Here is a 16046-nt window from a genome sequence, read left to right as displayed (position 1 = left end):
AATGAACAAAACTTGAATAATTCATATTTACGGACAATTACAGTTCATAGCTTACCGATTGTTTTTTAATTGATAACACCCTAACAGACTATGCTATTATCCATATACGGCAATAGGTCTTTGTCTTATCAAAAACACCTTTAGGCCACTGCATGCGATTGAATAATGTGCATCTATAAGAAAATTAGAAAAAAAAAAAAAAAAATTAATTAGGGAACTTGTTGGAAAATTCATAATCACTATTTTTAATTGAATGTGTTAATGAATGCCATTACCACTACAATGGAAGAGGTCTGTAATCAAAGATAGATTAATTTAGTCATAAAATATAGAATCCCACTTTGGGTTTTGTGCTGTCATGTCCGTCTATAGTTTTTTCTATATTTTGTTGATTGTTGACTGTATACGTACTGAACGCACCCTTTAATATTTTGTCAAAAATCACTGTATCTTGGAAAGTTACATATTTCAACATGGACATGATCACGTGGATAGCTTCATGGGGTAACATTGACATTTCACACAAACTTCAAATACTGTTTTATTTTTCTATGTCAATGTTGCATTATAGATCAAAGGCAAGTGTCAATTTAGACTATTTATGCCAAACATTAACATAAACGATACTTTCATAGGAGTCAATGTTTTCCTAGGGTAGGGTAACATTGACAGTTTACACCTAAAACAAATAAAAAGCATAATTTTGTAATCAATACATTTTTTTAATTTATACCATGTGTATCATAAAGAGGATAGACGTACCTTACAAATTTTGCGGAAAAAGTAGGACTTTAATTACTTACCAAATGATAAGAAAAAAACATTTCTTTAAACTCTCCAGTACAGATCAATATATCATGCGGTTGGTTCAATGATTGAGAGACAGGTTGAGAGATGATGACGAGAGTCATTAACCAAAATGGATTCTACCATTGCTTAAATATAAAATATTTTAACAATGATTCTACCAAGACATTCAATGATTTCTTCACAATTCGCTAATAGTTTGATATGCTATGATATTGTGATCTGTTGGTACCTACTTATACATACCTATATGTAGGATTAAAAATTTATGAACATTCTCTACACATCACGCCCATTTTGAAACATAAGGGATAACATTCTTAAAAAATTCACTTTTCTATAAATAGCGTGAAAAACGCTGCACCTTTTGCTGATTGTTTGACAGAATGCTCTTCAAAGCTCAATTATTTGTGAAGGGCATCAAGCAACTCTCATTCGCAGTAGCGAAAGTGTTTTCCCCATCATCAACTACCCGTCCACCATCCATGTTCAAGCATCTTCTTGCTGCTGCCCACGTCAGGGAAAAAAGGAAGTGAGAACGTATGTGTGAATTCACCCACAAGTCGTTTAATGTGGCTTATTTATCTTGCAATAACATTGTGAATTTCTGTAACTGTTGAGCGATTTTGATCCATAAAATAAAATAGGTGAGTACATCAAGGTTTTTAGTACAAGATCCACCTGCTAAAACGTATGAAGGATGAATAGAGCTCTTCTATGAACTTAGGTAGGTACATCAATGGGCATTTTTATCACATCAATACTGCAAGACTAGGTTCAACATTTGTTGTTGCTTGACGCAACTCTTTCATGGAAAATATATGCACTATTCAGAGTATATTGTACTTACGTATAAACAAAGGTACAAAACCCATATAGACGTTACCTATGCGGGGTTGAAAGTTTGAAACATCTATAAGTAATTAGATTTGAACTATATTCTATTTTTGATTAAAAAGTCAAAGTGTTGAGTAACTCTCGATAATAGGGCCTTTGTTTGGGCTTAGCGATAAGGCTCATTGTTTATACTCCGGGCTCGTCGGCCCCGCACAGTGCATATACTTGCCCCTATTCAATTTACGCACGTTTTAGGTACACATAATTTTCTACCATGTTTGCTTTACTTTAAAATCAATAATATGAAAGCTGTAGCATAAAAAATTAAGAGCCCGGAAAACTGTAATTGTTTCAAAATTTATTCGCCAGTGCATAATGCATAATAACCGAAAAAATTACCTACCTATCGAAAACGGTACAAATATACCAAAAAAATAACAAGTAACAAATTTAAATGGTCAGCAGTAGGTAGGTACTTAACGGTATAAGCAGGAAAGCTATTTTCGAGAAGACAATTTTATGTTTACCTGAGTTATACCTGATGGTAGGTAGGTATATTATTGCATTGAAAGCATTTTTGTTAGATATTTGAAGTACAGCTAGGTAGAGTGAAACGGGTTGTAGGTATTCAATACGAAGATTTGTGGTAATCTTTAGAGACAATAAACTCTAACGGAATGGTAATAAGCACCCCATTCACTTTAAGATGCTATAACTGTTTTCTTAATTGCATTCCTTAGGGGATAATGCTTAATGCTTTGAAGCATACCTACCTAAGAACAATTTATGGTTTTTCCTTATTATTATGTACCTAGTAGCTACAATTAATCGACAAATTCGATAGAGCAACCTACCGAATGTTATGAAATAACCAAGATTGTTGCGGTCTTGGGATAACTTTTTTGTCTTTCATGAAGTGAAACCGATACAAGGGATGTTCATATTGACAAAACGAAGGCTTTTCTGTATCATAATCATATGCGCAGTTTTTAAGGCCATTCTTAAAAATTTATGAAATTCTGTTTTCATAAAAGCCTGATGTTGATGATCTGCAAAATGCATTAAAGATTTGCGCAAGTACATAGGTAATGTATAGAAGGAATTCCCTTTTCTCTTCCTCTTCTCGTTTCAAACTCTCTTTCAAACTCCTCAAAAACTGCCGGGTTTTCAAAAAGCGACAACCCTTTAATAATATTCATCCAAAAGCCTAATTGTTTTCACGTTTATTTAAAATTGGCGAAATTATAACATTGGATAAGTAGACAATTTCAAGAGTTGTTCTATAGTTTCGAGTTATTTGTTGTGGTGGAGTTGAACATTTGAATATCTAACATTCTAAATTGTTGTTTGCTACATCACACAAAAATGTACCTATGAATCCCAACCCTTGCTGTTTCAAACTTGGGTAGTAGAAATTGGGGGTAGTCAAGGAAACAAAAAAATAATAAAATATATAGCCCACAAATAAACAGGTCCTTTACTTTCTCAAACGCTTTATTTCGTCATTGGACGTATTACATTTATTAAATTAACAACTTTAATCTTGATGGTATTTTGCTTAAGACAATTACCTAGGTACTTTTCCTGAAAAAATCCCCGATTTAAAATAAATGGATGACGCATGAGTTATAATAATTTACATAACTCTGAAGAATAGTTGCCGAAATGGCAAAATGCAAACATAAATTATAATTCTTATCGGCGTTATGATAGCCAATGTAATGAGATCGCACCAAATATTTATTGAACAATTTCCATTGGCGATCTTTGTCGCTGAATTGCCGATTTCGAGGAAATCTGGTGCCTGGGGACAAAGTCAAACTGGGCATTGAAAATTTGAAGAACTAAAATACAATTTTGAGCCATTTGTGCGATTTTTTCTTCTTCAAATATAGGGGTGGCCCACGTAATGTGCTTTAGAGTAGTAAGGTATCTGCATAACGCTTCTAAATAGTCTCCAATTCAGCGTCATTAAAAAATTAAAAAGTGGTCCTGCTAGCGGTGCTTTCCCCTTGAAATACTCTGTAAAAGAAAGTGCACGAGGGAAGGTCAATAATAAATTAAATACGCTCGGTCAGTGTCAGGGACAAAATAGTCTTTTAAATAAAGAAGCGAGCATATAAGAGCAACAAATTCGACCGATGATTGCAATGTCCAAGCTTCCACCACCTAACTGTCTTCTGGAATTGTGACGATTATATAATTTACGCGGGCTTATTGCAAGCAAGAAGCGATCACAATTATTCACACCACATTCCGGTTACAGCACTCAAACGTACAGCTTCTTACTAGAAACTCAGAGGACACTTTCACCCTGCCGCTAGGAACCAGTTTTTTTTAAATTGATTTTTGACACAAATCCATTACTTACACAAATTTGAAAATTAGGTAACGGCGCATAATGGGTTATTCAACGGTGATGGGTTCACGCATAAAGATCGTGTAATAACAATCGTTTCCATCACTCTGCAATCTGATACATCAGTGTGAAAAAGTTGAGTAATTAATTGTGCGTTAACCAGGACAAGTTTATTATATTTCACTTCGAATAAGTGATGCGCCTTGATTGGTCATTGATTTACGGAAAAATCCAAAGGTTCTAAACGAGTGAAACGTTTGGGTTTGCCCAAGTTGCAATTTGCATCTATATGTAAGTAATTCTTAGATTTTCGCACTCTGAAAAAGGTTTTCCTGTACCTAGCTTATGAATCTCGACTTTGCGGTAGTGAAGTTCGAAGGGGTGCAACAAATTTTTTTCCTGAAATGTTCCTGAAACCTTCATGCCTACTTTATGTCAGAAGCTTTAATTTCCATGACAGTAGCAGTAAAATTTTTGCTGCCCCCGTTACTTTACCAGACCCCTGTCAAAACTGGCAATTTTTTTATATGATTAGAAATTTTATATTATTTATGTCCTGACTATTCAGACCGTACTTAACTAATGTTCTTGTTTATTGTCGTATTTCCATTCAGAATTAATTATTTAGGTTACCATTATCTTACCTGTGGTCTGTTAATTACCCTAAAATCAAAGTCTATTGGTCACCATTTGATGATTCAACAATTGTTGATTAAAATATATTGGTATAGGCGAGGGTATAGGTAACCTTGGAGTTTACAGTGAGATAAGTGTGCCTTTAAGTAATTAAGATATGCATGGTAAATAAGTTTGCCCTCTCGTAACTGTTAAATTTCAAGGGGTTGTGCTGCACCGTGCGCATAAGTTGCATCTTCTTTCATTGTACAACGCCAGAGTTGCCTACCCACTTGACGTGCTCTTTCTCTCTTATTCATACTTTAAATAATAACTTTACTTATTGCAGTACATTTAACATTTGCTTGAGTGTGCCCGAACGATATATACGTAATCAGGACTAATCTCAATAGATTAAGTACCTGTATTAGAGTCGTTAATGTGTGCATTTCTTCGACAATATGTTAGTAAGCCGGTAGCCAGCATAGTTTAATGTATCTCCAGTTCTCCACGCTTTTTTTTCTTAAATTGAGTGTTCAACTTTACTAATTTGTATAATTTAATTAAAGCGAAACAATACCATATTGATTTAATATGGATTTGAAGTTGCACAATAATGACAAGCCGAATCCAAGGGAGAACGCCAACATTCTTTCCATTTGCACTCTATGGTAAGTATTTTTTAATTTTTATTTTCCTGGCGCAAACACATTTTTAGAGAACCGTCATTTAATGTTGTCGCCGTATAATGAATTAAAACCAGTAGTGATTTAGATAATGTTAACCGTTCTTGTTTATTAAGGATGATACCTATAAAATTTAGAGAGGTTCGATTTACCTATTATATGACATTGAGGAGTTGCGATAACAACGATATTCTTTAAGTACGTTTATGCGTAGTGCATTTTTAGTAATCCCAAAAATGTATGATGCACTCAAAACCACACTAATTGTAAAAGATCCAATTTATACTTTTTTGAATTTCAAATAGAATACGCCACGGAAACCTTATACCTAATCAAGCGCCTTGGGGGATTTTCTTAGGAAGTCAATGATGTATTTCCTTGCTCTTCATTTCGTTATATTTCGGGAACAAACGACAATATTCCATTTTTGCCTTTATTTTTTGATATGATATGAAATAGTTTGTCATAGATTTTGCGAATTGTTTAGAATTTTTTCACGCAACAGCACGATAAAGGCAAAAGGCAATTTTGAATGTTAAATCTGAACTGTTTTCGTCTTGAAATTGCACTCGACTTCCAATTTTTATAGTTTTAATAGTCTTGACGGCAGTTCCGATTGCTTTTTAGGGAATTTTTTCGAAAGATTTTAGTAAGGTAATTAGTTTAGTGAAACTTCTGGAAGCCAAATATGTTCGTAAATATTTATTTATTCCTATGAAAATATTCGTTACCTATGGACTGCTTTCTAAGTTCGTAAGAAACCTTAAATTTCTCAACACATTTTTGTCGTTATTTTTGTAAGTAAAAGCACAGTAAACATGTTTAACTTTTTAAGGGTAAGGTATGTAGATGGTGTGTCTCGTTATTTTGAGTGATCGTTTTATTAAAACGGGAAAGCTCTTAGGTTGAAAGCTTTTTTGTGAAATGATCGTAAATAATACCTTCTGCCTATCGTTTTCTGTGTTCGAAAAAGGAGCTAAACGTTCTAATTTTCCCGGTGAACAAAATGGAAGTAACAAAAAGATTTCATTATCACTATTTTCAATCAGAACGCATTATTTAGTTGCTCGATGCTGGTTTCTTCGCCCCTTTTTTCTTTCGTCATGATACTTTCTTTAAAGTTTCTTTCTTTTTCACATCCCTTCTCCAACCTTCCTTTAACGATCTAAACTCTGTAGATGTGCTTCATATCTCCTTCACACCTCCACTTTTGTAGCCTCTCTTTCCCGGTTTTCAGCCCCTTACATTTACAGTTCTTCGGTTTAATCACCCCTCGTTCGTTCACTTCTCGTTTACTTACTTACGCCTTTTCTATTATATACGTTTATACGTTTCTTAGTTTGCTTTCTGATTTCCTGGCTAATAAATAAAATATATCTCAATCCACAATCCGCTTACAATTTTCTCATTATTCTGATTTCGATTACTTTCTTATCCTTAACTTTTTGTTCGTGGCCACGTTTTCTCACTTACCTAATTTTTTATAACGATGGATAAATTAAAACTACCCTATTTCCCTATTATAAACTCCTATTTTAAATGAATAAATTCGGACCCATTCACATGGACAATTTTAATGACTAAATAATCGGAATTTCGATGGAAATTACTTGAAAATTACACCCCTGGAAATAGATCCTTAAGTAAATGCTTTGCACATAATAAGTGAATGTTTTTGTAAGTCAATCTACACAAATTGGCGCCCATTAATAATCACGCTAAATTCTAATTACTATTCTCTATCAATGAAATTTTTTCTCTTATGATAAATATAATTAAACAGATCCAAAGAAAAACAATTAATAATATTTATTGATGTTTTACACATGGTGTTTACCCACGTCATTTTAAGTATGCAATGTAAGAGACAAACGAATATAATAAATTACAAACAAACATAATAATTATTCAAACTATTCCATTATTTCACAACAATTATTCGTAAAAAATTCTTCTAGTGAATAGAAAGCCTTTTTTATTAGATATGATTTAATTTTAGATTTAAACTCCTTTTCATTGCAATGTTTGAGAGCGGTGGGCAACATATTAAAAAATTTTATGGCAAAAAAATTAGGGCCGTACTGACTTTTTTTAAGACGTAATAATTAGGTACGTAATTATGCATATTTCACGTATCGTAATTGTGAAAGTCCGAGTGGCATTTCAATTTTTGGCAATTACTTTATGTTTATGTTTATGTAAATGATACAGGTATAATGTAAGGGCCCCTACTATTCTTTCTCATTATCTCCCATCCACAAAATGGCTTCTTATTAATGAAATACGGCCAACTTCACTAGTTGGTTCGTTTGCTTCATTTTTGCACTGCCAATTAAATAAAAAAGGGTAATAAATCAAATCCCATGCATGACCAACATATACCAGGTGGCATTTTTCACGATACTAAAATTATCTTAGGCGTATTCAGTGGTTTGGGGTAGACAACGCCAATTAAGATACTCACTTTAGCTCTAGTTACAACGACATTTCGTCTCAGAAAGGACAATCTTCAGTTCTACCAATGCTTATAAATTTACTCTTGAAATTGCAACTACACAATTTATTGGAAAATCCGCCCCCTAATTCCGAAACCCTGTAAATTTTCTCTGGTATGTAACATCTACCTTGAAATGTCAAAAAATTTACCTACCTTTATAATTTTCGAAAAAATAAATTCAAATTTAGAGCTACCGTTACAGTTTGTTTCCCTCTCCCCGAATGCATATTTCACGTTCTGTCATAGCTTACTCTTTCCTGTATTTTTCTTTCGGTACGCATTTGTCATCAACTTCTTTCCTTCTTCATGAGTATTTTCCGTCGACTATCTTCGCGTGTCTGTTCTCGGCCAGTTCTGCTCTCCTTTCTTTCTTTTCTTTTTACATTTCATTACCTACGCATTTTTCAATTAGCGTTTCTCCTCAGTGACTTTTTACACTGATTCCTTTAAAACCTTTCTTTCAGCACGATTTGAGACCGAAACCGAGGCCTACGAAAAAAAAAGGAATCGACCGATTTTAAGAAATCAAACGTTTTTATAAAGCACTTCGAAAGACTTCTCAAGCAAGCTATTACTCGATACCACTTGTCATTTAAAACTTTTAAGGGAATAACCCTGAGGGACAGAGGGTGAAAGGGGCTGAAGGAGTTTTTGCTTAAAAAGTTGTCCCCCTTCACAAATCTTTTAACGTGTTTCGAAGTTTTTTCTTTTAATCAGTGGTTTTCGATAAATCCGTGGTGGGAAGTTTTCAAATGAACACCTTGTATATTTATATATTAATCGGATTTTTTGCAATGTTTTCTAATTTTTCACTTTATTATTAGTAATCAGTAAACTGGGGAAACATTGGTCCTTTTTAGACAACTTTGGTCCATGCATACGCATATAAAACATATTCCTATTATAACTCTTGCTAAAATCTTCATATTTTTCTTGGTAAACAGCCCTGTTTGCATCTGGAACATTTTGTTACCCTTAGGCACCTACAGGCTTTCAAACTATAATAATATAATCGATGGTTTGTCATTATGTGGAAATTTCATTTTATCGACGAATTGCTCCATGGAAGTAAAAGTTTTATATTGAAAGGCTGCGGTTGCGTTGAAATTTTATAATATTATTATAAGAATTGGGTTGGACTTAAAATGTTGTTTATTGGTAATTTTATTTTTGAGGGAAATTTGTCCAAGTTTTGAGGCAAAATTCCACCAGCTTAAAGTAGCTTGATTCTTTTCTTGAAATTAATTTCGAACCATTTATATTTGGTTTTAAAATGACTCAAAATCAATTTATAAGCTTATAAACGTAAGGTAAAGCTTCCTTTATACAGCGGTCCGTCCATGCGTATGAAATAAATTCATTTTAGCGTTATTATGTACAGGCTTAAGTACAGGGAAGAAAACCTGAAAAAGGTTGTTATTGGTAGTTATAGTATAAAAATGTTATTCCTTTCTAGCACCCCTCTGAATTATAGGCACCTCTCAAAAATATTAAATTTAAGATGGATTTTTAGTCAAGTAAGTTAATTATTTCCGATTCAAATTAGATCTATGCTCGAATTTACGTCTTCTTTAGTGAAATAACCAAAATATGTTTAATCCGTGGCTAGAATCCTTGCAAAACTTCACATTGTGACAAAGCTTTTGGTTTGCGTGAAACCAATAAGGTTTAGATACTTGGACATTGCTCTGATTCTTCTCGTCATGGTAGTAGCAACATTACTTTACTCCTCTTACTTGCAAATATGTGATGCATCGCATAGATAGACGTTTTGAAGATTAGATTGCTACAATTTATTAAAAAACTCTTGGTTCACAAGTCTGAGAATCGATACGTTATCCTTTTTTCAATTCGGCGCATAATACAAGTTCATGAAAAACACATTATTATTATGTAATGTTACATAATCATAGCATCTGTTCAAGCAGAAGTACACTTTTTGTGTTTATGTACGTTATAGTGACAATTAATTTCTGACATCTGGTCACCTTAATTAAGAGTCGCTATCTCCAGTAAGTAACTTTTAAGAATGATCATCTCGTAGTATCTTCCCATTCGAAAGAAAGAAATATGGATTCATTAAGATGAAGCTTATTCAGACGTATGAATTGGATAAGGGCTCCAGTTTCAATTTTATTGTAATATAACTCACTTAAAGAGAATTAAAACAATCATTTTTAATTAAAATTCTTAACGCATTTCGACTGCAGTGCAGCCAAAGTGTCATTTAATAATATATAATCCACTAAGAGATAAATTAGTAGATGAGTTTCTAGAAACAGTTTAAGTATTTTGAAGGTTTGTTAAGCAATTTTTTGAACATCGGTCAAAATGTCTCTTCTTACGAATAAGCAGCGAATTTCGTGTGTAATAGCGAATAACGTATTAAATGTACATACAGAATGTAGCATCAAAGAACCCTCTGATTATAGTTTAAGTACGAGTACTTATATTTTTATGTAACTATACCATTCACTTTAACGATTTTGCTATTTTATCTTTTTTCCCTCAACATTTGAGCATTTTACAAATTTTGTTTCAGAGAAACTAAATCGCACCGGCGGTTAACTTTTGAATTGGGGCACAGAGATCTCTTCCACTTTAACATAATTATTTTTAAGTCTTTTTTTGAAATAAGAAAGTTTTTCATTGACCGCCAAGAGCCTAATATTATTTTAAAATTTGAAATGGTACCCTCGTAAACAAAATATGGCTCTGATTAGCAATTTCTACTAATACCAAAAAACCACACATTTCATAAGAAAATTTTAGAGAAAAAACAAGTCGAAGCACCAATTTGTAGAAAAAAGTTGTTTTCACAACCCGAGCTGCCATTAAAAAAAATATGGTTAACATGATGTTTATTAAAAAAGTTTTGGATGGATTTACAACTACCAAAGCGAAAATGATACACGATCAAAAGGGGTTACGAAATCTAGCAACTTAAAATAAATGTTCGAAATGTTGGTGGTATATCCGCCACCCGAATTCAATCGCAAAACCTGATTTGATCAAAATTTCTTTGCTGGTGCGATCTTATTAATCTCGATGGTTATCAATTTTGCATCATTTATAGACTGAAAAAAAGAATATTAATTTTGGAATCTGTTTCAAGGTATACGATTCCCACCTTCTTGCTTGGGAGGAAAAAGTCTATTGAAATATCTGATGTATACAAAACGCTACCCTACCATCAATCAAAATCATTGGGAGATAGAATTGAGCTTATTTGGAAGACAGAAGAATCTAAAGCTTCTAATGCTAAAAGGCAGCCATCGTTAACCAGAGTCCTGTTCAAAATGTTTGCAGCGAGTTATGCCCTCCAAATGATACCATCGGCGTTTAGCGAGCTAGTAGTCAGGTAAATGGACATGATCCATTGAGAGGGTTTCATTTGGGGGCATTACAGATTACTACAACCTTTGCTGTTGGGACAGCTGATAGCGTACTATGCTCCAGGACAGACGGACATCACGAAATCAGAAGCTTATGGCTACGCCGCGGGCGTCGTGGGCTGTTCGCTAGTCCTGGTTTTTGTCGTATCGCTGAATTTGTTGTCGTACACGCAAATCGGTATGCAAATGCGGGTAGCTACGTGTTCCCTAATTTATAGAAAGTCCCTAAAACTGAGCAAAGGGGCGTTGCGGGAAACCGCCGTTGGACATGTAGTTAACCTGTTATCTAACGATGTTAGCAGATTCGACTTCTTCATACAACTCTCTCAGTACCTCTGGATTGGACCACTCCAAACAATAATTGTCTCTTACTTCCTGTACAAGGAAGCTGGAATATCTGCGATAATTGGCGTAGTTGTGTTGTTACTATTCATACCCTTCCAACGTAAGAATTTTGCGGGGTGATTTGGGAAAACTTACAAAATTTGTTACAGTTGTGATGGCGAAGTTAATTGCGAAATTACGGGCCACAGCGGCGAGGAAAACCGATGAGAGGGTGCGTGTCATGAATGAAATTATTTCCGGAATGCAAGTTATCAAAATGTACAATTGGGAGACACCTTTCGTAAAACTGGTCTCTTTACTTCGCAGGTAAACATTTGCACCGTATTTTTGCAACTAACTATGCTGTTACTTTTAGGAGCGAAATAAAGTTTATACGAATAATTTCATTTATACAGGGAGGTTTCCTTTCTTTCTTCGTTTATGCGGCTCCTCTTTGCTTATTTATATCCATGCTGTTTTACTCGCACCTTGGAGAAGCAATAACAGCTAAAAAAGTGTTTGTACTAACAACATACTTCAACATACTTCGTATCAACATGTGCAATATATTTACGCAATCCACTGCACGAGCTGCGGAACTCAGTATATCAATCAAGAGAATCAATCACTTTTTAAGGAGCGAGGAGGTTGATCAAACGTTACTTGCCAACAAAAGTATGGCAGTTTTGAAACCAAATCCCCAACAAGATCACCACGCGATTTCCATCATTGATGGTCAGGCGAAATGGCTGGAGTCATCTACTGACCTTGTTTTATCGAATATTAATCTGAAAGTGAAACGTGGTTCTCTAGTAGCTATCATTGGTCCTGTTGGAAGCGGCAAGAGTAGCCTGCTGCACGTTTTTATGAAAGAGCTACGGTTGGTAAAAGGAGACATGGAGGTAATTGGTAATATTAGCTATGCATCCCAAGAGCCTTGGATCTTTAACGGAACTGTTCGCCAAAATATAATCTTCAACAAACCCTACTCGGAGCCACACTACAGAAACGTAATAAATCATTGCTGTCTCGACAGCGACCTTTCGTCCTTACCACATGGCGATATGACAGTGGTTGGTGAACGGGGAGTAAGCTTAAGCGGAGGACAAAGGGCCAGAGTGAACTTGGCTAGGGCAGTATACCAAAAAGCAGATATTTATTTACTGGACGATCCTCTTTCGGCAGTAGACACTCATGTGGGAAGAGAATTATTTGACGAGTGTATTAAAGGGTTTTTACACAATAAAACGGTCGTTCTCGTAACACACCAGCTGCAGTATTTGAAAGAAGTCGATAATATCATTCTTCTGGAAAATGGAGTTGTACAGGCAGAGGGAACCTTTGAAGAACTGCAACAGTCAGGTTTGAACTTCGCCAAACTATTACAGGCCGAAGAAAAGGACGCGAGAGTATCCTCTCAGAAGCAGTCGGAGGAAACGGATTTATCTTCCGCTGAAGATTCAGATGACGTTAAAGCTGATGGCAATGAGGAGCAAAAATCCGAGGGAACTGTCTCCAAAGATGTTTATAAATCATATATTAAAGCGGGCTCCAATTGGTTTTTTATATCTATTGTGTTTCTGTTATTTTTAGTTTTACAACTAACGGTTAGCTTTGCTGAAGTTTTTATTGCACGATGGTAAGCTTTCTTGCTTTGTGATGTGGAGGTTAACATTTTTCGCCAGGGTTACTGCGGAGGAGAATCGTTTCAACGCTACACACGCTGCACTAGAATCTGAATTTTGGAATCTCACCACCGAGACTTATATTTACGGTTATGGAGGAATTATCCTGATGATTGCGATTCTGACAATCTTCCGCAATTTTTCCTTCTACACAATTTGCATGCGATCATCCGAACGGCTTCATTACAATATGTTTAGCAGCATCATTCGGGGGACGATGAGATTCTTTAACACCAATCCATCAGGAAGGATTCTAAACCGATTCTCGAAGGATATGGGCTTAATTGATGATATGCTACCGGTAACCATCTTGGACAGTTTTCAGTATTCTTTTATGTTGTTGGGGATAGTTGTGGTGGTCGCTACCGTCAATCCATGGCTTTTGATACCAACTGTAGTCATATTCGTTATGTTTTACTTTCTGAGGGCGTTTTATTTGACTACTAGCCGCAATGTGAAACGATTGGAAGGAATCGGTATGTATCTACCCAAAGCGAAGACAGTGATACTTATTGAATTTTCAGCAAGAAGTCCTGTTTATGGACACCTGAATGCGTCTCTACAAGGATTGAATACAATTCGTGCACTACAAGCGGAATCCATTCTTATCGACGAATTTGATGGTCTTCAAGACTTACACACTGAAACGTACTTTTTATTCCTTTCATCATCGCAAGCATTTGCTTATTACTTAGATCTCAGTTGCACAGTTTACATAGCCTTAGTAACTTTCAGTTGTCTCCTCGTCGAAAGCTGTACGTATCTTTACTAGCATGTGTTCACGTTTTTAATGATGAACGCCTTTCAGCTATGTCAGGAGGAAATGTCGGCTTAGTCGTCAGTCAGTCCCTAGGACTTATAGGTTTATTCCAGTGGGCGACGCGACAATCTGCCGAAGTAGAAAATCAAATGACATCCGTTGAACGAGTGTTTGAATACCAAAAAATAGAATGCGAGCGATCTCAAGAAATCGAAGAAAAAAAGCCCTCGGATTCTTGGCCGCAATTCGGTGAAGTCAAATTCGTTAACGTATTCTTACAGTATTTCCCTCAAGATCCTCCCATTCTAAAAAATTTGACATTCACAATTAGACCGCTGGAAAAAGTTGGAGTTGTTGGTCGAACCGGAGCGGGAAAGTCAAGCCTTATTAACGCCCTCTTCCAATTAACTGATACTAGCGGTTCCATTTTAATTGACGGAATCGATATTCAAAAAATCGGATTGAGCGATTTAAGATCGAAAATTTCAATCATACCCCAAGAACCGGTACTTTTCTCGGGGACCATTCGTAAAAATCTAGATCCATTCAGCGAGTACGCTGACGAAATGCTGTGGAAAGCGCTTGAGGACGTTGAACTGAAAGATGTTATTAAAGAGTTAAGCCTAGGTAATATACAGTTACTCCAAAGCAAATGAAATTTAACCAAACTTTTCAGGATTGAATTCCGCCATATTTGATGGAGGATCGAACTTGAGCATCGGTCAACGACAATTGATCTGCTTGGCGCGTGCGATTCTGCGCAACAACAAAATATTAGTGCTAGATGAGGCTACCGCCAACGTGGACCCCCAAACCGATGGTCTTATTCAAAGCACTATTAGAAATCAATTTTCCCAATGCACAGTCATCACGATTGCACATCGCCTAAACACTATTATGGACTCCGACCAAATTCTGGTGATGGATTCTGGCACTCTCGTCGAATTTGGTCACCCACACACGCTTTTACAAATTACAAATGGAGTGTTTTATGGAATGGTTTTACAAACCGGACCGACGATGGCCAATTCATTAATGGAAATTGCCAAAAAGGTTGTACCGTCGAATATTGGGATTTCTTTAACTTGTTTTTTTTTAGAATTTTCACAACACGTCAGAAACAAAATGAAGTGATTAGCATTAGGAACTTTAGTTTAATAATGTTTTTGTGCGTATTTTTGTCAGTGAAGTGATGTATTCAATAAACTAATAAATCCATCTGGTAAAATTTTACAACTGTATTCCAACTAAAGGAAAATGTGGGGATGAAACTGCGTTCTTCACGGACCGATAACGGAATCGCCAGGCGATATGTTATGATTGTTATGTCGTGGGAATTCCCGAACATATCACTCACTTCTCGAAGGTGCTGCCCAAAATTTTTTTTGGCGGTAAGGCGTAAGCTGGGTCTCGGCGTAATTTCGTTCTTCTGGGTATCGCATCGAAGAAGATTTGCTTTTAAAAAGGCACGGCTCGGTACTGAACAGACGTATCTCTCCTTCCGGATATTTTATTACAATAATGGCCGTTTGCACCGACAAATTTAAGCGGAACTTAGCTTAAGCAAACAGCCATTAATAATTATTTATGATCCTATTTATTTACATGTGAAATGAAATTACACTTCTAACCGCAATTATTACTTTGTATTACTAATATAATAATATAATAGTCCAGTCAAATTACGGTTTGGGCTCGATGTTGTCACTGCACTAAACGAAACCAAGCGTATTCGATGTAAAAAAATCCGCTAAATCCGAAAATCATAGCCCCCCTGGCCGGAAACGGCCGGAACATATTGTTATTAACAAAAAACGAAGAAAAAATGAGGAGATGTGTTTTTTCGCATTTGACTTCGAATATCTCGTTAACTGTTGTTATGAGGGAAAGAATGAATAGAAATGAACTTTTTAGAATAAAATTTTCTATAAGATTTATGGCCGTTTGCACCGACAAATTTAAGTGGAGGTTAGCTTAAGCGTAGCTTAAAATCCATGGCGACGATTATTGAGACAATGGTTGCCATGGATTTTAAGCTACGCTTAAGCTAAGCTCCGCTTAAATTTTTGATAACAAAACAA

The 16046-nt window shown here is 35.4% G+C and overlaps 1 protein-coding gene across 2 annotated transcripts; it reads left to right on the top strand.

The window, feature by feature from the left end:
• The first annotated feature begins 3915 nt into the window (after positions 1–3915).
• On the top strand, positions 3916–15183 carry LOC116171509 (probable multidrug resistance-associated protein lethal(2)03659). Of its 2 annotated transcripts, XM_031488380.1 has the most exons (11): positions 3916–4294; positions 5188–5289; positions 10917–11162; positions 11211–11641; positions 11691–11847; positions 11897–13159; positions 13206–13681; positions 13730–13960; positions 14014–14592; positions 14642–15018; positions 15065–15183. In XM_031488380.1, the coding sequence occupies exons 2-11, from the start codon at positions 5213–5215 to the stop codon at positions 15092–15094; spliced, it is 3867 nt and encodes a 1288-aa protein (XP_031344240.1). In that variant the 5' UTR covers positions 3916–4294; positions 5188–5212; the 3' UTR covers positions 15095–15183. The 2 variants fall into 2 exon arrangements, with proteins under 2 accessions (XP_031344240.1, XP_031344239.1); XM_031488379.1 differs by lacking the exon at positions 3916–4294 and having other exon boundaries at positions 4916–5289.
• The last annotated feature ends 863 nt before the right edge of the window (positions 15184–16046 follow it).

The sequence above is a fragment of the Photinus pyralis genome, unplaced genomic scaffold (assembly GCF_008802855.1).
Source record: "Photinus pyralis isolate 1611_PpyrPB1 unplaced genomic scaffold, Ppyr1.3 Ppyr1.4_LG5, whole genome shotgun sequence".
NCBI lineage: Eukaryota > Metazoa > Arthropoda > Insecta > Coleoptera > Lampyridae > Photinus > Photinus pyralis.
This window is presented reverse-complemented; position numbering and strand designations above follow the sequence as displayed.